Source organism: Actinia tenebrosa, unplaced genomic scaffold (genome assembly GCF_029948245.1).
Source record: "Actinia tenebrosa isolate PJP-AT-01 unplaced genomic scaffold, QUT_ActTen_1.0 PGA_scaffold1__47_contigs__length_23844297, whole genome shotgun sequence".
Classification (NCBI taxonomy): domain Eukaryota; kingdom Metazoa; phylum Cnidaria; class Anthozoa; order Actiniaria; family Actiniidae; genus Actinia; species Actinia tenebrosa.
The window spans coordinates 21,677,593-21,699,388 of record NW_028292578.1 but is presented as its reverse complement, the minus strand read 5'-3'; the positions used below and the strand labels follow the sequence as shown (position 1 = coordinate 21,699,388).

Sequence of the window (21,796 nt, the reverse complement as noted above, 5' to 3'; positions counted from 1 at the left end):
GCTTACAGATTGTTTCGGATCGAGGTCTGTTTCTGTTGTTGTAAGAGATGCAAGAGAACGACTCTTCCTCCAAGATGTGCTGGGGTTCGGTGATTACTCGGTCTTAAAAATCAATTTTAGCTTTTATATATTCTTTTTACTTCTTACAATCATGAATGGATGTTTTCGTAGAGGTATTGTCCTTTATTCTAGAGCAATACTTTGGCTGGGATGAGTATGAAATCTCGGTAAGTCGTAATACTTTACAACTATTCTTTTCAATCAAATTTTCAGTTTTCTAGCCGTCCCCCACCTATGTTTGAAAATGAGTTTTATTCTCGTGTTTATTTAGGCATTATGGCGTACGAATCCAGGAAGAAGAAGAAGTATCGTTCGACAGATTGCAAGTTCTTTACCCTCCGTCTTCCCAAGGCTTTATTCTAAACGCAGTATTATCAGAGAGATTGCCAGTCGACTGCCCTTGCGCTCTATCAAACGTCCACACTTCCAGGTACTTTTTACGTGAGTTGACTTGTATTCGACTCACATAACCCCACGCAACTTAACTTACATCATTTACAGTATTATCTGTAATTATCTGTTTATTAGTATTGCTGTTCCTTAATATTCTGTATTTAAATTAAAGCATTAAATAAATTATTCATTAGAATGCATTCATTATGTGTATATACCAGAGGACAAATCTGAAAATCATTTGTTCAATGGATGGGGAGTTCTCGATTTTTTTGTTTTCAGAGAATAAGGGGAGAGCCCAAAATTTCAGAAAGCATTGAGAAATATCATCTGCCATCCCCCTCCACTGCAATCATCCCTGCAACCATAATGAACTTTTAGTGGGTGCCCTTACATGTCGACTCTAGTCTCATGCAGTTTACTCTCATTTAGATTGGATCAAATGACATACAAAATGAACTAGAATATACAGAAGGAAGTGATGAATGGATCATGGGTCCTGAGTACTATGACGACACATTCAGTTGCATTGGATCAGATAGAGAGAGCTCAAGTGGATTTCTATCTCTGGCTGATGACGATATTGATGATGAACTTCTATCTATCTGTGGTGACGACATTCCAAAGGATACTACAGAGTGCATAAAATTATCAAATATTGACAAAGAACCTGACATTCTTATGGTCAATAATGAAGCCATGAAGAAAATTTCTGCTCTTGAAGAAGAACTAAATAGACTTAGGGCCCAAATTGCTGGCCTTGTGGCAGCCCCTCCCTGTACACCATCTTTGCCACAAATAGGGCCAATGACATCCACACCCTGTACCCCTGGGGCAGCACCACCACCACCCCCTCCCCCTCCTCCACCACCACCAGCTGTTTCAACTCCAGTCAAGTCTGTCATAGATGTCATCAAAGAGGTAAGTTGACTAAAATCATAGTTTAACAATTTTCCCACTTCAGGACCATGCATTCAGACCATGTTGTTCTTTAAAGAATCGTTCCAGAAGAAAAACTATTGCAGGCCTGCCTACAGACAAACCCTCTAATGTTCCAAACATGACAGATGTTCTCAAAGGTCTTGGTTCAGTAAAGCTTAAATCAATTGAAAGGTAGGATACATGGCCCTTGGATATTTGAATGTTGAACATTTACGTAGCATCCTACAGTGGATATTTGCTATATAGCAAAGGCAATCTTTCAAAACTCTTGTCCTCGACACAACAACTTAACTACTTACTGAGATAGTGATAGCCTGCTTGCAGCCAGACTTTTCTCTTGTATTTAGATCTTATTAACCGAGCGGGAGGTCTGTACGGGATAATCTTGACCGAGGTCGGAATGTACAGACCGAGCGCAGCATGTTCAAGATTATCCCATACAGACCGACCAAGCTTGGTTGATAAGAGTTTTATCATATGACCACTTTTCATTGAAAAGGACAAAATGTTTTCGCCGTAAGATTAATATGCGATCAGACCAGTTAATACCGGAGAATCTAGACCAGTCTGCGATGCGATCTATCCAATCAAATTGCTCGATTTGCTAGTGTCCAGGCTCTAAGATTCACGGTCATATAATAAAGTAAATTATAGTTAGTTAGGTTGGCTGCATGCAGGCTATGACAGTGAGGAATTCAAGGTAACTTTATTATTGATTAATTTCCAGATCACCAGGAGGAACCCCCGTGAGAAACAAACCCCTTGAATCAGAAGGAAACGATCCTTCTTCAATAATCGCCAGGGCACTGAAGAAAAAGTTTGCCCATAGAAGAAAGCTAAAAAATGATGACTCACCAAGTAAGTATGAAGCAATAAGGCTGCAATCATAATGGAGGGGGGCAGGTGAAATTGAGGGGGATCGAAATTTTTTTACCAGTAAAGGAGGGGAAGGCTTTAAATTTTTTATCAGGAAATTTGGGTGATGCAACATTTTTTAGAAGCCACAAGAGATAGCTCGGGGGAGGTCAGATATAGCTGTTTGTCATTTAAAGATTTTACCTGCCTGCCCCGCATGCCCCCCTGCCATACGTCATAACCACAGCCTAAATTTAATGTGTGGTTATAAATAGTCTGTGATTACTAGATTTTTTATTTTTATCAAGAAATCTGATTAACATTTCAGGTTTAGACAAGGAAAATATGTCTTCATTTTCTCCTTCTCCAAGCAGAAGTCCCAAAATACCCCAGGTAATGTCAATGTACTTTAAATTATGGCAGAATTTTGAAACAAATTAATTGTTCTTCCACTTTAACTAAGTCTGTAATATTTTTCATTTGCAGTTTGGCCCTCATCTATTAAAACCTGCCAAAGCTCGAAGATTATCGGGGACTGATTTTATTGCAAAACCCTTACACTCAAGTCCATTGGCTGAAATAAATGTTTAGCTACTGAATAAAACTGATATCTGGAGTCTTAGTAAAACATTTTCAGGCAGTCTATTTGTCTTCTACTTGCATTCAGTAGCTGCGTCGTCTACATAACTGGAAACAACAGTTGTTGTTTCCAGTTATGTTTACAGTTGCTGATCGAAACAACTACTTGGAAAGAATATTAGGAGAGACCAAAATAATGCAAAAATCAATTCAAACATGCAAAACCTTTATTTTATTTCAATTTAATGTACATATTATTAATTTCTATAGTAGCTTGCATGCATGTTTCAAAATTTAGAACTTGAACAGGCTATAATCTCACGACTGACATATGAAACAATGTTAAAAGAAAGCTTTTTGGTGTTGTTGGAGTTACACACACATCAAGCACCTTTTTGAATTAAAATCTAAAAAGGATGATTACTGGTAGTGGTTGTCATGACTGGTTTGTTGATACAAGACTCATTTTAATGTTTTTAAACATATCTTTATTTATTACACTATATTTTAAAGAATTTTAAGAAATCTTTGCGGTTATATTGACACTGTTTATTTCCTCATGGAATGTTTGCTGACAAATGTTGCAGTTCACTGTAAAAAATATTAAATGACTACTACTAGATGTAATGATTATCACTTATTGAAATTTGGTGTTATAGTTTTATCTTTTTATATGCTGCATCACAAAATATGTCCATGCAAAAAAAATTATATAATTGAAAAATACATTTCCTTCATGCACAGTCAGCGTGTAAAATTTATGTAGGTAGCCTACTATGCAGTAGTCCCCGGTGTCATCATGCAAGAGGACCCTACAAATGTCTGTATACACAGCTAGTGTAAATGTAGATATATAAAAAAATATATCTAATATAATAATAATAAATTATTTCCTGATCATATTTATAATAGGTGTTTACAATTTTTAGTATTTTTTATGGCTTTTATTGTCACCTGCCGGTTATTACTTCACCGTTCAATAATTCATCATCATTTAGTGTGCTGTTGAGTATAATTAGAGTGTAATATTTGATTAGTTTTAAGTGCAGAGTGATTAAGCTGATTTTACCCTCCCCTGGTGTAGCCTGCGTAGCAGTGCTTTAGGGAGAAGGGAGTGGCTTTAGGAAACACTAGTAAATTAACGAAACTGCTACAAATTAGTGAATACAACAACAAAGTGAACATTATATTAACTTATATTTTAATCCATAAATTACCACAAGACCAAGTGCAAAGACAACTCACACTATTATTTACAATAATACTTTACTTCTGCTACAAAATTACTTAGAGTCATTACAGTTAAATATGACATATACATCTATTAAATAGAACTAATTGATTAAGTTAACTGGTTACAGTCACTCTTTGGTTATAATCTAACATCAAACATTGAGTGATATTATATATATTTTTCTTTTAAATATTTACAGTACTAAGTTAAATGTAACCCCTGGATTCTTTTTTCACAATCATTTTCAGAACTAAGAATTCTTTTAGAAATATCATTCAGGATGCACTAGTCAGAGCATAATATAATTGCCACCTTAAGAAAAAACTAAATTGTTTTTCAATTACACATGAATTATAAAATCCATAATATCAATAATTCCATTTCAATTTACATTATATTATAAAAATTTAGGGCCTGTGAGCTAAAGGTTTAAAATGGAAAAGGTTGATAGCTTGTCTCTGCTTCTAAAGAGGCTTCTGAAGCCCTTGTCTGTGGGCGACTGTGAAGTGTGGAAACAGAAGTTTAAGTTTAAGCTTACAACACAAGACTTTGCAACACAAATTACAGACTTGCAACATTACTGAAAATATTAATTAGATTGCATACCATATATCCGTGAAAAAGTTAACTAACAAAATTGTACAAATTAGTGCAAAGTTTTGTAGGCCTAGACTAAACTCAATAATTTCTGCAATTTCTTCAAAGTTGACGTTTTTCACAGATATATGATTACAGCCATTCTCAATCACACATGCCACTCTAGCAATTGTTTGATTTCGATTGTTTCTGTCACGAGAAGAAGATTTTGGTGGACGACAATCAAGGCGTTTCCATGACATTCTATAGGCCCAGTGCCCTTATAGCTTTGTGTTTTCCGACAATGTTATGGAATCACCTTGTGATTGACATCCACCAAAACCTTCTTCATTGGAACAGAATCAATCGCTAGAGGGTGCGTGTGATTGAGAATGGCTGTAAGTGGAGTTTTTGAAAATTGTTGTGATGTCATTGAAATTTTGATATGCAACAAGAGCATAGCTGGGGTTAAAGCATTTCACTAGCAACATAAGTACAAATAGATGCAAAAATTTCTTTCTTACTACAACCCAATTAAGCTCAAGCATCACTACTTACCAGTCTTTCACTCATGAACTGTTTTAGCACATCATCTGGGTTATTAGTTTCACCTCCAGCACCACCAGCATGTCTAATAGCCTCTATTCTCTGCAGTCTTTCCTCATTTTTGGCAGCCAAATCGTCGACATTAAAACTTGTGACAGAGTTCAATGAAAACCCACCAGGGGTTGGTGGCTTATAAACATCATAAGGCTACAAGACAAAATTAATCTAAAATAAATCATTTGACATGACATTACAATTAAATAAATTTTGTGGAGAGAGGAAAACTGGATAACCTTAATAAAAAACCCTCAAATGGAACCCACAACCCTCCATATTCTAGTTGGATGCTCTGTCTAGCCACTGAGCTGCTGGAGACTCTATGGTGAGCACTGTGCGTTATGTGTGGGTTTTGACATACAATGGCATCAAGCAGTCAAATCTGAATACAGCAGCTTATGGCTTAAATGCATCACACACAGTCACACTATTTATCAGAAATAACTGATATCAGAGCCAGTCAACCATCCATCCATGCTGCTTAATATAATAATGAATGATGTGTTAATAATGAAGAATGAAAACAAATATATTTTATTTCCACCTTGGGTTCTTTAGCCATTTCTTCCAATTGTTTCCATCTCCTTCTTTCCCTTGCTGAAGGCTGTCTTGGTCGTATGTCAGTCTGTGATGTTGGTATTATTTGAGTTGGGTCATCCACAGCAATAAACTGACTCTCTGACTCCAATAGTGACTCTTTACTCTTTGAGCGAGAGGGGCCCTGGAACATATAGAAAGTTTTTTGAAAAATAGTGATGTAGAGAAAAAATAGGAATAGGAGAGAAAGAAGGAATGAAAACAAAAAGAAAGAAAAAGTGGGAGATAGGGAATGAAGGAAGAAAGAAATGGAGGCAAAATGGAAAAGGGAGATTAAAAAATCAATAAATAAGAAAAATGAAGGAAGGAAAGGGAAAAAGGAAGGGAAGAGGAGAAATAGAAAGACAAGGAAAGTAAAATAGCCATAACTAGTCAAGTCATCATATCTCACCTCTATACCACCAGGATGTGCTTTGGATCTTGCCACCCCTATAAAGTTGTCATACATTAGCATAAAAAGCCCTGAAAGCTTACTTGCAAAGTCTAAATAATAATAATGTAATGGAGGACAACACTCACCAGCCTTAAGAGATGATAGTTTATCTTCTTGCTCCCTATGATAAACAAGATTTCAGAAGTCAGAAGTGGTTAGATGTGTTTGATGAAAGTCATAGCTTTAAACCCTTTGAGCAGTCAATCAATCAATCAATCAATCATTCAATCAACCAATCCCTTTTATGGACCAATTAATTTTTTATTTGATATAATACTTAATGAAATAGGATAGCACTTTACACTCTAAGTCTCGTACACTTTTTACATTAAGTATGAAATATCAAAACAATAGTAAACTAATGTTGTATCCTAATACTCTGTTAGTACCTACCTCAGGTATTCCTGCTGCTGCAAGTCCAGCATACTGTCCGAGGTTGCTGGTTGAGGAAATCTACTCCTAAACTCCCCTGCTAAAGAAGTGTTATCTGAAAATGACCATGAGAACAAATCAACAAATATTATGTAAAATATACACTGGATCAAAATATGGTGCACCAATTTGATTGTGTAGTTCCAAAAACTATCCATACCCCCTCATGGAGGAATTTTTTTAAGACACTCCCCTACCCTCAGAAATTCCAATTTTCTTCCATACAAACTCCGTAATTTTTGTTCTTTCTCTGACCCCCCCTACTCTTCGGAAATTCCAAATTCCGCGGCGGGTATGGATGATTTCTGGAACTACACAATAACTATTGTTCTGCACTGACCAGTGAGTGACTAGCCTCGTTTAAAGGACTACTGAACTATATTGTATTGTATATATTAATGTATTGTATTGAACGTTAAATCTTACCTTCATGTTTCATCCTATTGAACTCATCAGCGGCTGAATAGTGCTGAGTAGAATCAAAATTAATTAAGCATTAATTTATGATTATAAAGTATCAATTAAAAGTAAAAACAAATTTAATTATAATATTATATTAAATACAGTACAATCTTCCATTAGAAGAACATACATCTGTTTCTGTCTTTTTTACAGCTCCTGGTTTGTTTGTGAGAGCTCTGTCAAATACACTGACATCTCTTTTATTCCTAGTCAAAAAAGAAACATTGTCAAGTCACTAACAGAAAATGTTTGAGAATATTTTGTTTCCTTTTAAGGGGTTAAAATAGCCAGCCTTGGGATGATCTTCAGCCAGAATTGGAACTTGTCCGGTCAAATCTTTGTCTCAAGTGCTGGCTATTTTGACAAGTTTAATCAGAAACAAAGTATGACAGGGCTAAAACTAATTTGGATGGTCATCATGACTGGTGACTGTTATTTTGAGCCCTGCATGTTGGAATCATGAAAATGCCCTAAATGCAACTTTAATGGCTTATACTCTGTCTGATGGAATTCCTGTGGATTTGGTATGGGCTTCCACGTCAAGGATTTTCTGCAAGACTACAGACAACAAAGATATTTTTAAGCCTTTTTTCCAATTAAATGTCTGCTCCAGGATCAAGGCTGGGTTTGACTGTTCTTGTCAATGACATGATATCATCAGATCAGATGACCCAACACTAATGACAGCAACCAACACCTTCCTGGACCCTTCCTTTAGGTCTCCTTTACAGCTGTTACTAGTGTCGGACATGATATCGTCAGATCAGATGACCCAACACTAATGACAGCAGCCAACACCCTCCTGGACCCTCCCTATAGGTCTCCTTTACAGCTGTTACTAGTGTCGGACATGATATCATCAGATCAGATGACCCAACACTAATGACAGCAGCCAACACCCTCCTGGACCCTTCCTATAGGTCTCCTTTACAGCTGTTACTAGTGTCAGACCTTTACCTTTTGCTTTCATTTTCAACTCTGCTCATCTGAGAATACTTAGTCTAGAAAAGAGAAAAATTAACAAGAAATGTTGAATAATTTTAATACAAGAAAATTACGAAAATTTAGTTGTAGTTGTACAATAATTATTACCGTTGCTGTGGAATGGCCAATCTGTGACTGCATTTTCTGCTCCTCATTCTTGAGTTGTTGCCTCAGTGCCGTCAGTTGACTCAAGACATCATTATCTGGTTGGGTTATATTCTGTCTGCTTTGAGCTGAACATTGGAATGGATAAATGTCAGATTAATAAATGAACAAGCGATGAGAATGGTATTCCAATTTGATGAACCTTTTCATGTGGCAACCATGTCTCCAATGAAGTATGGAATGAAAAAATAAAATATAAGAAAATAATAATCAAGAGAAAGGAATGGCATTCCACTTTGAATTCATGGAAATTTTCCCCTATATAGCCTTGCATTAAAACACTTCAGGATGAGTTAAAAACTCCACTTTTATTCTCAAGGGAAAAGACATGGCTGCCATGTGATAAACTTTTAGTTGGAGATAATAGAAAAATATCGATATTGAATGAGATGTTCTTTCACCTGCTGGCTGTCTCTGTGGTAATGGTGATGGAGAAGGAGAAGGAGAGGCAGGCTTGCGTTGTTGTGGAGAACCTAGAGACATCAAAAATTTATAGAGATTACAATACATTCTTGGGAGTCCCACCTCAGTAGTTTGATGTTTGATGTGAATTAACAGAGAAGATTTTTTGGGTCTATACTATATTATTTATTACCTTCTGCTTGTAGCTTAGCCAGTGTAGGCACTGGAGGTGATGAGCCTCTTGCCATTCCTGAGTTTTCTCCATCCTGTGATAGGTAGAATAGTGTATAAGAAACAATGATGACCATGAGGGGGGGGGGGGGGGGGGGGGGGGGAGGGGGAGAAGGTGGATAATGATGGTGGTAGTGGTTGTGGAGGTGAGGACGAGGAGAATATACTATTAAATTCACTTTAAGATGCAATACTTTAAAAAAATTTATGTAATACTATAAAAAATTAATATATTTGATATAAACGAATAATAATAACTACATATGAAGGTATAAGAAACATTTTTAGAGAGTAATAAAGAATTGTTTACAATGTTTCTGGTTATCAAAATTTAACATACCTTTTTGCGCATTGTGGGTATTGGCGGAGAAGCTGTTCTAAAAGTTGCTGCAGTAGATCCCGATCCCTGAAAACAATTATTGAATTATCAAACAAGACTCTGCAAATAAATGAAAAGTAAGATAAGGAGGAAAAGGAAAAAGGAAAAAAGATGGATGAGAGTGAGAAATGAGAGAGATGGATGGAATGTCTAGTGGATGTGATCCATGGGAAGAAGAAAAAAGGATGAATAGATGGATGGGAGGCAGAGAGGAATGAATAGAAGGAAGGAATCAGTGGATTTGAAGAAAAGGGAATGTATATATGGACTGAAGGGGAAAAGAAATGGATAAAAGGAAGGAATCAGAGCATAGAAAAAAAGAAAGAGGATAGATGTGAGGGAGGGATGGATTGATGAATCCAATAAATGGTATACAAAAAAGAAAAGCTGTAATGGATAGATAGATAGATGGGATAAATAGGAAAGATGAATGGATGGAACTATGACTAACTGAAGGGAAAAAATAGCAAGAGAATAAATAAAAGGATGAATGCATAAATTATTGACAAATGAATGAAACCTAAAAGTCTAAAAAATAATTAAAGAATGAGTTAGAATGTAATTACTAACCATTTTGTTGGCAGTTACATTTTCTTCCATTCTTCTTCTCAGCTCTTCCTGCCTTTTGTCTTCCATTTCTTTTCTCTTTCGCTCTGCTTCCTTCTTCTTTGCATTTTGTGCTTCTAAGAGCATTTCATTTTGTCTTTTTACCTAATAAAGTTTATCATACATACATTAGTAAGTATACCACAAGAATGTAACAGAACAATAATTATTTTTCACTTAATGAGGATAAATAATGGGATTTAACAGTGGTTCCAAAGAGTGACTCTTCTGCTGGAAAATGAATTTTTATTTATTTATTTTATTTTTATTTTAATTTTTTTGTAGAGGAAGGAAAAACCTTAGAGAAAAACCTTGGAAGCTGGGAGGGATTCAACCAACCAACAACTTTATTCACGTGCCATGCTGAGTTCAGGGAATCGAACCTCAAACCTGGGTTGCACTGGTGAGAGGCAGGCACTCTCACATTTACTGCTACGCCAGGAGCCCCTTTTGCATGAATTTGCTTGCCTTCCATACCCCTGATGTTCAGCTTTTGACAATTGCTAGAAAGGACTTTTAATTTAAAAACTACTCACTTCTTCTTCTTTTTTCTTTATTTTCTCTTGTTCCTCCAGATACTCTCTCTGCATCTTATCCCGCTGCTCCTGGAGCCTCCTTTCCTACATTATGAAAAATCCACAGTATTGTTAAATATAACATTATTTAAAGAGTTCCAAAAGTATAGAAACTAAAGCTTTAATAACTAATTTGGGAAATTATATACTAGTTGCTTTACAGCATAACATGTGAGAGTATGACCCACAATGTTTATTGTATACACAAACTTCTACTCAACACATGCAAGCTTTTTTAAAGGCCTGTCACACAAGCTTTTTACATACCTTATTTCAATTTGTAATTTGACCATTCAGCTTCATATCGAAATGTGTTTAATTCACAAAAGCCGATGCATAGGAGTATGCAAATACATTATCGCTGGTCATACTATTGCATGTTGCCCTGTCATTACCTGTCTTTCCTCCTCTGCTCTTATTTTTTCCTGTTCTTCTTTTTTCTTTCTTTCTTTTTCTTCAACCTACAGGAAATAAATGGAGGAATAAATGAACAAATAACTAAAACAACAAATGAATAAAACAATAAACAAAAAAACAACAGAAATTTATTTTTTAAATCAACAGTTCATCTTACTTGTAGCTTGAGATATTCTTGATATTCTTGCTTTGCTTTTTCTTTTAGACCATCCTGTCGAGAAATAAGATATTCCTAATCGAAACAAGTAAATAACAAGGAGACCTACACATTCTCTAGTGTAAGGAATTTGTAACAATAATGACTTTCTGACATTTAAGTCCTTTGTCAGAGTTTATTTTATGATGTAGAGAAATGACACAATATATATGTGCCATGGGATTCATACCATGACCCTAATATGTTTAATTTAATTTAAAAATTTGATTTTTCCTTCAACTTACATGTGGTTGGCGCTCTTTCAGAGGATCAGATCTGCCAAATGGTGAGACATTTGCTGCAAGAAAGAAACTAAATTGATAAGGGATTGCACAGTGGTAGTGCATGTGACTCTCAACGTGGGGGTTGAAATTTTTCGGTTCCTGGACTACGCATCCCATGCAAGCATAGTTTATTATTAATATGTCTCTGGCTTGATTTAAGAAATTTTGTCCAGGTTTTAAAGTTTTCCTCCTTGTACGAAACACGGCACACTAGATTCCAATTCAATCTGTGTAAGTTTGCCATGCCCTGACTTTGATCAGCACAAAGATCAAAAAGCAAAAAAATCTTATCAAAGGTTTTAATCTCTTGATTTACCTTGACCTGATTGAGGTTGCTGTAGCTGTTGTGGTTGTAGTTGTGGTGGACTATTCTCAAACCTCATCTCTATGGAAGGAGGTGCATTTCTTGGAGATACAGACGTCTTGCCATCTTGAGCATCATGTTGAACTATACGAAGGTTAGCTTTAAAAAATTACAGCAAAAAATGAAAATATTATTATTTTGGGAGTTTGAGCCTTGACTGTTTCACTGGTTATTTTCGTGGGTAAAGCAAAGTGATCCTCTTTCCACCCATTGTTTTTCACTTGTTTATTTAAAGTGAAGTTAAATCCTTTAATTTCCAATTATATATATACAGAATCTGATATAGAATCACACTTCAATACTAACAAGACAAAAATTGTCAAATGAACCATAATTTAATACAAAACAACATGACACCCCTTCATTTTCTATTTTTTTGAATAACAATACATGTACAACAAGTAATAATGTTACCATACCCATTACTTGGCCTGAGACATCTCTGAGGGGGGCACCAGCTCCGCCTCTACCCCATGGGTCATATTTGGCAATTTCTTCTTCCATCTTTCTATCATACCTATATATAGCAAGTTATAGCAATATATAGCAAATTATGACTATATGATTATTAAAGTGTTTTATTGCTTCAAAAGTTATTAAAGATGATTTGAAAAATTTGAAAAATTTGCTTGATGAAACAAAATTCACATCTCTACTGCGGTTTTCGATACCCGTAAATTCGGTAGTTGCAAGCTGCAAGCTGAAATTTGATTTTTTTGCTGCCGTTAATCAAAAATAATCCGTCTGTACCATTAATATTCTAGACTGGCCATAGTGAAAAACCAATCACGACGAGCTGTTGAAATGTGGGAGTTTGCAGAATATATAGAACCACACTAATAATTATAATTACAATAAATTACTATAATTTACAGTAATAAAAATTAGTTATTTTAAAGCCACTTACTTTTCTTTTTCTGCTTTCTCTTTTCGTTTTTGGCTTTCTCTAATCTCCATCTTAAAATAAAATTTTGAAATTTAATCAAGTTAAAAACCTTTTGAATTATCATCTTTCACTACTTTTAACAATAATGAAATCTTATTTTGTTGAGTTAGAGTTCTGTATGAAACAAAAAAAGATTTTAGCACCATCCCCCAGTTCCCACGACTCCAAAAAGTGCTTCGCTGTCCATGAGTCCACTTACCAACCAAACTTATCTAAGTATAATAATCAATATCCCATTTAACAAGGTTATATAATAGCACATTTGAAATTATTTCGTACCTGTTTTCTGAGTTCTTCTTGGTAAGCCTGCTGCACAGCTCTCTTACTCTGTTTATCTGCCTCAGGACTGACTTGCCCTGCACCTGGTATCCCATTAATACTGCTGTATCCTCCTGGTGGTTGATGGGCATGGTCCACTGTCTGCCCCCTTCTTGAAACTACAAGTAAAATGTATAATAATAATTATGAGTATTGCGCAAATTAGGATCACCTTTAAATTATCAAGTCAGAAGTAGCTACTGAGCAAAGGATTTTCTTACCTGGAGTTCTGGAGAAGTCTCTCTGCCTACTTTTTTCTTGATAACGATCTAAAAATATGAACTTCTTTGTTATTTTGAAATAATCTAAGAAAATATCAAAGGCAAAACCGACTGAATGGATTTAAGTCCCTGAGGAAGGTTTACTGGCCTGATCCTCTATTGATGGCATTGATTTTTAATGATCATCCTATAGGTTCGTTATGAAGAAAATTATAGGGTAGCTGATATCAAATAACTATTAGAATTACAATTCAAATAGCTTGAATTTATTATTCATCCACTTTAAATTTATCTAAACATGAATATGTGAGGCTAGATAGTGCAAGATTTGCAAGATTTGCACGAAATCTGGGTAGTTTTATTCACCTGTAGGAGGACCATCATCTTCATCGTAGAGCCCTGTAACACCATACCCAGAACTCTTAAACAAAGGATCTTGTAATGATGTCACCTGGGGGGCACCGCGCTCCTGTCTCCCATAATAGTAATAAGGATCATCGTAAGGGCTTGGGTACAAGGATGAGTGTTGAGGAGGTCTGGAACTAGGGCCGTTATTTCCAAGGGGCTCATCATAGGCATCTTGTCTTCCTTTTCTTGTAGTTGAGCGAGGTGTCTTTGTCGGCTGAGAATTATTAGATAAAGATCTTAGGATAAGAAAATCTCCCCACCCCTGGTAATAATAATTATGAAATAATGAATGTGGGTGGCATGTTTGGATGTCTCTTGCTGTTGTGTACTGTAGTTCATGCCTGAGGTTGTTGGTTCAATTCTCAACTGAACGGCATAATGTGGGTTGAGTTTGTTTGATGTGTTGTTCTCTTCCTTGCTACAAGGAGTTTTCCCTCATTTTCTCCCTCCGTTAAAATCAACATGTGAGTTGAGTGGTATGTGTTGTAAATAGTGGATGTAGTAGAAGTGCTTGTGGAGCAAACCTAAGAGTAGACGTGACCCTTATATATAGGGAATGACTGTTGTAAAATATAAAATACATATATGAAAAGTTTTTTTTACCACATTGGATTCATAATCAAAGCCACTTGTTTCAGCTGGTTCGCTAAACCTTTCCCTCTTTTCTCTGTAAAGAAGTTGACAATATTAATTTCATGCCAAATTTTATGACATTTAGTACAATGTACTAAGTAAGGTAATCAAGAGCTTGATTCAAATTGATGATGAACACAACTGGAAAACTCACTTTTTCTTATTTTCTTCGTGTTGTTTCATTTGTTCCTCAAGTTCTTTCTTGTATTTTTCTTGTTTCTTTAGTTTCATTTCTCTAGTCTCTGTATGACCACCTTAACACACAAAAGCAAGATCCGGGAGAAATGTATTAATGGAAAGATGGATGAGTTAGTGAGTGAGTGGATGGGATGGGATGGGATAGGATGTGAGAGGGTGGGATAGATGTTTAGGTAGGTGCATTGGATGGATGGATGGCACAGTAAATGGATGTGTGGATAGTTGTGGTATATGGAAGTGGATGTGATGAATGGATAGTAGAGTAAATTGGATAGCTTTTGGTGATTTGATAGGATGGGATTGGATTGGCTAGGTGGGTGTATGAATGAATGAGTGAATGGGATTGCTACAAATGAAGAGATGGATGTGTGTATGGTTGAGTGGGTGGATAAGTGGATGGGATGAATGGATAGGTGAGTAAGTTGGATGGCTAGGTTTTGGTGATTTGATAAGATGGGATTGGACGGGTGGATAGATGTATAGGTGGGTGCATGGATGAATGAATAAATGGGATGGCTATGGGAATGATGGATGTGTTAAGTACAGTTGAGTAAGTGGATAAGTGGATGGGATGAATGGAAAGCTGAGTAAATGGGATAGAACAGGATGGATAAGTGAAAGGGATGAATGGATAGCTGAGTAGATGGGATAGAACAGGATGGATAAGTGGAAGGGATGAATGGATAGCTGAGTAGATGGGATAGAACAGGATGGATAAGTGGAAGGGATGAATGGATAGCTGAGTAGATGAGTAGATAGTTTGCCATGGTATTTTTCATTTTTATCTTCAAATTAAACCAGCTTTGAGTCTCACCTCCAATAATTCCAGCTCCTTCCAACAAGGGGGCAGATTGTGATCTAATCTCACTATCAGTTTTTGTTCTCCTTATTGATTCATTTTCCAAAGTTGGGCCATTGCTTTATTATGATAAAACCAACCACTCACATTAATTTTAATCATAAAAGCCCACAATATTCTTTATTACATTTTAGTTAAATACTAAATGTTCAATCCTAAGAGATGACAAAAACATGGCATACTATGTTAGATAACAAACACAGATTGGATAAGAATTTTTTGTAGACTGAGGATGATGTCACAGGGGAGGATCCAGGGGGGTGTTGTCAGTGGTGGTTTCAACCCCCCCCCTCCCCCTGAGAATTTCCATTTCTTCTTACACAGAATGTACTATTTGTATTTTTTTTTTGGTTCGGCATCTTTTACAGGTGGATGCCCCTTGAATGCAGAATGCCCTCTATAATAAAATCCTGGATTTGCCCTTGTGTAGTAGTAAATATTATTTAGTTATAAGTCTAAGCTTGTATTGCTACTTACACAGTCCTTTCCTCATGAGCACTGCTTATTCTATTGGATCTATGTGATCTTGATCTTCTTTGGGACTGAAAGAACAATTATTTGATTATCATCATTATTATCATCATTATCATCGCCATCGCCATTGCCATCATCATATCCATCTCCATATCCATCTCCATCTCCATCACCACCATTGCCATCGCCATCACCACCATCACCATCACCACCATCGCCATTGCCATCACCGCCATCGCCATCGCCATCATCATATCCATCACCATATCCATGGTCATCGCCATCACCATATCCATCTCCATCATGATAATCATTATTAGCACCAACAGAGGATAATAAATTGTTACTTATTGTCTTTCCTAATATTGATATCAAGATTCAATGTAAAAAAGAAAAAGAAATCTAGAGGGAAGGGGAAAGTGGGAAGAGAGGGAGAGAGAGTGAAATCTGGAGGGAGAAATAATAGTAAATCAAGAGGTCTACAAGAAATTTCATTCTCGTCATAACACCATTCCAAAAATTAAAACTGTTGTGGGAAATAAATATACTCCAGACTGCTTGTCCAACAGTATGAAGCAACACATTTTCATTCTTCTTACCAATGCATAAAGGTCATCCATATCTTCATTATCATCATAGTCATATAACCTTCTACATGGTTTGGACCAAAGACTGTAATTATTCAAATGTTTATTTATAATTTTATTCTCATCATTTTGTTACTCAATAGCATATAGCAGCAATATGCATTCTTGTATAAAGCTTAATCTTGGTTTTAATTTTCTACTTTCTACATTTATCTATGGTACTGGTGTGTGTGGCCAAGCTTAACCATCTACAAATAATAATTATTACATGCAGGTATGCCAATGATGGAATCAATTCAAAGATTCATGGTGAGATAAATCCTTTAAATTGTGAGAAACCCACCAAAAATTATCCACAAATAGTAGCAGTCATAAGTATTGAATAGAGCTAGACTTTGCACCATCATGTGATGGCAACCATCAGTTTCCCAGGGGAAAAGGACTCTATTGTATTAGTGTCTACTGTCATGGCTGTCATCACATGATGGTGCAAAGCCTCTATTGGCGATAGCAGCACTCCTATGACCCTACTTACTTGTCATCGATGTCTTCATAATCATCGTCATCATAGAATCGAACTCTCCTAAATTGAAAACAAAATAGCAACTAAATTTTAAAACCTTGCAAGTTTGAACACCAGTATTTCACATGATTTTCCAACCAAATCCAATATTAATGATTCATTTTACAATGTTTTGAAGGAAGTATTCAATTAGGACTAACTTAGATTCGATGGATCGGTCTCTTCTCCTGCGTCCTCTACGAGGTGGCAATCCAAACTAGCAATGCAGAAATAAAAACAATGTCAAAAATGGAGAGAGGAGAGAGAGAGAAAGACATCGTTATGGAGTAAGAGATGGTAGGAGGAAGAGTTATAAGCCCAATCAACCAACGATCTTTTTTTCATCTAGCCATCCATTATGCATTAATACAGATCAGAATATTTATAATACAGGGATAAATTTATTTAAAAACTAATAAAAGTAAATTTTCACACTATTTTTAATTTTAATTCTTAATTTTTTGTAACTGCTCCCAGGTATTGTTTATAATTTCAACCCCTTCTTTCAGGGACCCAAAACTGCTCAGTAAGATGGTAGGTAACCGGTCATAATGCCCCCTTGTCATGACGCCCCCAGCCATGATGCCCCCAGCGTAAACCATGACGCCCCTAGTCTCTATTAACACTTATTTAACAAGAAGTTTAACGATAAATCTCGAACTTTTACATAAATGATTAGTTCCAGAACACGATATAGCTGTACTTTTAAAGAACATCACATCAGATGCATTAGGAATAGAGACTAGGGGCGTCATGGTTTACGCTGGGGGCGTCATGGTAGTACAGACTGGGGGCGTCATGGTATACGTGGGGGCGTCATGGCTGGGGGCGTCATGACAAGGGGGCGTTATGACCGTAATTCAGATGGTAGAGTAGAAAAAGGTACCTCATCGTCATCCAAGTCATCATCATAACGACGAGAGAGATATCCATCACTCCTGGAGTTATGCTTGTAGTTTCTACTTGAGAGTTTCATTAATCTAAAACATTAAAAAACAAACAACAAAATAATGTCGCATGTAAAGGTAAAAGCAGATGCTAAATAGAACTCTTTATCTTAGGCATATTAATGTTTTCCCATTTTAGACCATGTGTAATTCTATATAGTCTCATTTCCTGTGTCTTTTCATACTCTTGGGAATGACACATGGTTTGAAATGGGAGAAAGTTACAGTACACCCAAGGTAAAGAGGTACGGGTATATTGCTGATGAGCCCCAGATGACTTGATAATATCATTCAAATTAAATAGCATAATTTCTTACCTCAGTTCGTCATCCAAGTCTGGTCCATCATACCCAAGCCTGTCTCTCCTAGAAACCAATATTTTACAATAATTATATTTATTATCAAGTTAGAGCCAGGAAGTTTAGACGTGTAGATGACAACATTACAAGCTGAAATTTGGTAATTTACTGTGTATTTAACGACCAGCTGATGCATGGATGTTGGTGAATCGTTGACCGATGATTCACTAACAATCTGCTGTGTTGCAATTGACATGTCGTCTGTACACAACCTTGAAAATCGACTCAATCAGTGCACTAACTGAATACCTATATTTTCTCTCATCCGCCCGTTTTCTTCTCAGAATGTCTTCATAGGTTTCTTTTGGAGGATACTGCAAAGAACCTAGAAAATTTTATTTGATAAGTAACAACAACTGATCAGTGTATTGTTGACTTCCTGTACAACAACTTTTTGCCTACTCACCTCTAGATCTATCATCTTGATAATTATCCTAAAAAAGAAACAAAAAAAAACATTGTTTATTAAAAATTGCTTAAAAACATAGGTATATTCAAGCACCATGAACACTAACTTACATTTATGTCCAAGTTTTCCTTCCCCTTTCTGCGACCTCTTGGGATAGGCGAATCTCTTGGATCCTTTCCGTAAGAATGTTCTAAGGACCTTCTCCCACTTTCCTAGTTAAAGAATAAGGAAGTAGAAAATTTTACTTCTCTAGGCATTCAGGCCTGTAGATCATGTACAGCATCAAAAAGAAGAAAAAACTTACATGAACTTCTCCATTCTTGTTTGATGGAGAGATATCTTTTTCTTTCAAAACTGAATCCACTTTTCCTGTTGACCTCATATTTTTCTTTTGTAGAAAAGAAAGATACAAAAGCCAAAACTAAGTAGATGCAAAGTCCTATTTGTTCAATTATAATGCAAGTATTTGGTGTTTGTTAATCAAAGTATTATGATCGTCTGGATGGATGTAGTCCTGAGAAGGACTGTTTGATGTGACTGACATTTCGACAGCCTGAGCGGAAGTCATCTTCAGAGTCAAGATCACTTCGGCTCAGGTTGTTGAAATGTCAGTCACATCAAACAGTCCTTCTCAGGACTACATGTACATCCACCAGAATGATCATAATACTTCAATTAACATTCATTCACCTGGGTTCAGACCATTCTATACAATATTTGGTGTTTTTTTCTATCAATTACCTCAGCTAAATATTTATTGTATTCCAATCGTCTCTCCTCTTTGAGTTTCTGTTGAATCCTTGTGTAGCCACCAAGTGGTAGGCCAGTTTCTTCATTATCATTAATCACTGAGCAGTTAAACAAATGAAACTCATTTGGTTATAGAAGTTAATTACATTTTCACTCACTATCACCAAAAGTAACTGCCTGATGCATAAAATATTCTAAGTGAACAATTTTTGAATTCTCCTGTGTTCCAAAGACTTGAACTTGTACAAGCAGTCAACAAGAAAGTGATAATAAAATAATGAGATGGTTGATCTCGACATACAAGCAGTCAGTTGCAGTCATGATGAATAGAAGGCAATTGTTCACTATTTTCTTTGCAAGGATTTTCAAAACAGGGGTCCAGACACAATAACTAATATACAAAGTTAATGCAACGAGGAAACACGAAGGAAGTGGATACTTTCAAAAAGAGATTACATGGAATGAAAAGAGTGGTTCTGATCACTTAAATTTTACTTACTTTTTGGTTTGATAGAAGGAGAGTCTTTCTCAATATGGCTTTAAAAAGAAATTTATCACTGAGTTAAAGACAGACAATTAAATAGTAAATTATACAAAAGAAGAAAAAAGAAAAACAATACAACATCTGTCAAAACAGAATTCTCAGAATTCAGAAAACTGAATGATATACAATACTTTCAATGTTATCAATCCAAACAGGAAAGGCTTTAGAATAGAGTAAGAAACAATGGACTAAATAGAAATTGTATTTGCTGTGTGCAGATATGAAGTACGCAGGGGTTGGCAGCTACAACACTGAGAGAGAAGTGTAAGGAGAAGAATGAGTGCTTCTCTACACTTCTTGAGTGTTTCGTCAGTGTCCAATGTATATGTTTAATAAGGACTGCAGACTGCCCTTCTAAGAAGTTGGGGGTGGCAATGACTTATCTAATTATTATATTAGGCCTAGGGCAAACATCGAACTTTCCATGCACCGAACTCATTAAAAACAATGGATATCAGGTGATAATGAGGCGGCATTCTTTGATGTAATTAAGTTTGGTGCATGGAAAGTTTGATGTTTGCCTTAGGCCTTAGAAAATATAATAGACTAGCTAGTATGCTAAAGGGTGAAAGTAATGGACTTAGATTGGTAAAATTAGTGGATATTAGCAAGAAGTGTGGGAGCTATAGCCCTCTCAGCTTCTTCCCTTTTTGCAACACTTACTTCTTTCCACTCTCAATACCTCTGGGACTCTTTCTTCTATCCTATATATATTACAATAAATAAATTCAAATCCAAATAGAATTAAATTTCTACTAGCTTTTTTTCTGATATTCTTTTTACTAAACTAGAGACATAGAATTTCTATTACAGCATCGAATATGTATGCTAGATCATACAGAAATCTGAACAAGACTTGTTAACGAATAATGGTGTCGGTATTTTAATTATCGATTTGGCTAAGCTTGAGTGTGATCAATTTGATTCCAGAGAGAAAATATTACAAAGAATATAATTGTAATTTGATCATCAAACAATGAGTTTAATTGTAAACATTAATATATTTACTTTACCTCTTTATCTTGTGACGTTGTCAAAGTATAATTTCCATTTCTCGAAAGATCAGCCCTTTCTTTCTCCAGTTTAACCTTTTGCTGTTCAATAAAGCTTGATAAATCGTCTGCCATTTCTACTGCAGTGCTAATCGGCGACCATTTTCATGATATCTTCAGTTCAATATCGACAAACTGCACTTGATAAGCTATCGAAAAACTGCCAATTGAAAATATTATTTTGTTTTCACCGTTGTCAAGTCGAGTTATCTTTGATAATTCATCACCAAAACGTTACCGATGACGATAAATCCAACGTATAGGAAACTTGAAGTATGTTGGCTAATTAGATTTTTGCGTTTTAGGCTATAAACGTGAAGTTTTCAGTTCGAATATCGATAAAATTGTCAGCAACTTTTTCCTTCAGCAACAACCGCCATATTTGATGGTAACCAAAATACTCCCACAATACTGCGGGGTTTGTATGGATAACACAGGGCGCCCAATATTTTATTTGCAACCTTTCTCGCAATTTTGCGCAATTTTTGAAATTTCGTTGTGAAAGCCAATATTACAGTCAAAGAAAGTTCATGCGTTCCTATCGAGGTTCAAACATTCAGTTTGTTATTCGAAGTTTGATTTCCATCTTGCTTTAAAGCTTGCATTAATAAAACGAACGGATCCACCCTTCCTCTTCTACCTTTCTTTTTAGATTTCTAAACTTTTGTCTGAAAATCAAATCTACCTTTTACTTTTTTGCATATTTGATATTAGCTTTTTAGTTATTTTTTTATTTTTCAAAAGCAGTTTTTTTGGCTGG

The 21,796-nt window shown here is 35.8% G+C and overlaps 2 protein-coding genes across 4 annotated transcripts; one reads left to right on the top strand and one right to left on the bottom strand.

Annotated features, from left to right (window-relative positions):
• Positions 1-28: 28 nt before the first annotated feature.
• LOC116288460 (mitochondrial fission regulator 1) lies at positions 29-3,097 on the top strand. Its single transcript, XM_031695252.2, has 7 exons — positions 29-227; positions 332-490; positions 886-1,374; positions 1,451-1,566; positions 2,123-2,253; positions 2,579-2,643; positions 2,737-3,097. Exons 1-7 carry the CDS (start codon positions 156-158, stop codon positions 2,839-2,841), a joined length of 1,137 nt encoding a protein of 378 aa, XP_031551112.2. The 5' UTR covers positions 29-155; the 3' UTR covers positions 2,842-3,097.
• On the bottom strand, positions 3,039-21,427 carry LOC116288459 (centrosome and spindle pole-associated protein 1). 3 transcript variants are annotated; one of them, XM_089032352.1, is made up of 41 exons: positions 20,998-21,427; positions 20,648-20,688; positions 19,940-19,977; positions 19,432-19,538; positions 18,995-19,078; positions 18,801-18,902; positions 18,688-18,715; positions 18,531-18,606; positions 18,240-18,287; positions 17,862-17,955; positions 17,137-17,192; positions 16,949-16,996; positions 16,426-16,498; positions 15,830-15,894; positions 15,308-15,411; positions 14,450-14,549; positions 14,266-14,329; positions 13,621-13,876; positions 13,255-13,302; positions 12,995-13,152; positions 12,677-12,726; positions 12,189-12,286; positions 11,722-11,868; positions 11,367-11,419; positions 11,083-11,136; positions 10,904-10,969; positions 10,470-10,553; positions 9,898-10,038; positions 9,289-9,354; positions 8,911-8,983; positions 8,717-8,788; positions 8,259-8,383; positions 8,124-8,167; positions 7,297-7,372; positions 7,131-7,173; positions 6,666-6,759; positions 6,359-6,393; positions 6,231-6,268; positions 5,787-5,963; positions 5,201-5,392; positions 3,039-3,833 (listed from the first exon to the last, which is right to left on the bottom strand). In XM_089032352.1, the coding sequence occupies exons 1-41, from the start codon at positions 21,109-21,111 to the stop codon at positions 3,780-3,782; spliced, it is 3,486 nt and encodes a 1,161-aa protein (XP_088888478.1). In that variant the 5' UTR covers positions 21,112-21,427; the 3' UTR covers positions 3,039-3,779. The 3 variants fall into 3 exon arrangements, with proteins under 3 accessions (XP_088888478.1, XP_088888477.1, XP_088888479.1); XM_089032351.1 differs by lacking the exon at positions 3,039-3,833 and adding an exon at positions 4,245-4,564; XM_089032353.1 differs by lacking the exon at positions 3,039-3,833 and adding an exon at positions 4,245-4,564 and having other exon boundaries at positions 16,426-16,477.
• Positions 21,428-21,796: the final 369 nt, after the last annotated feature.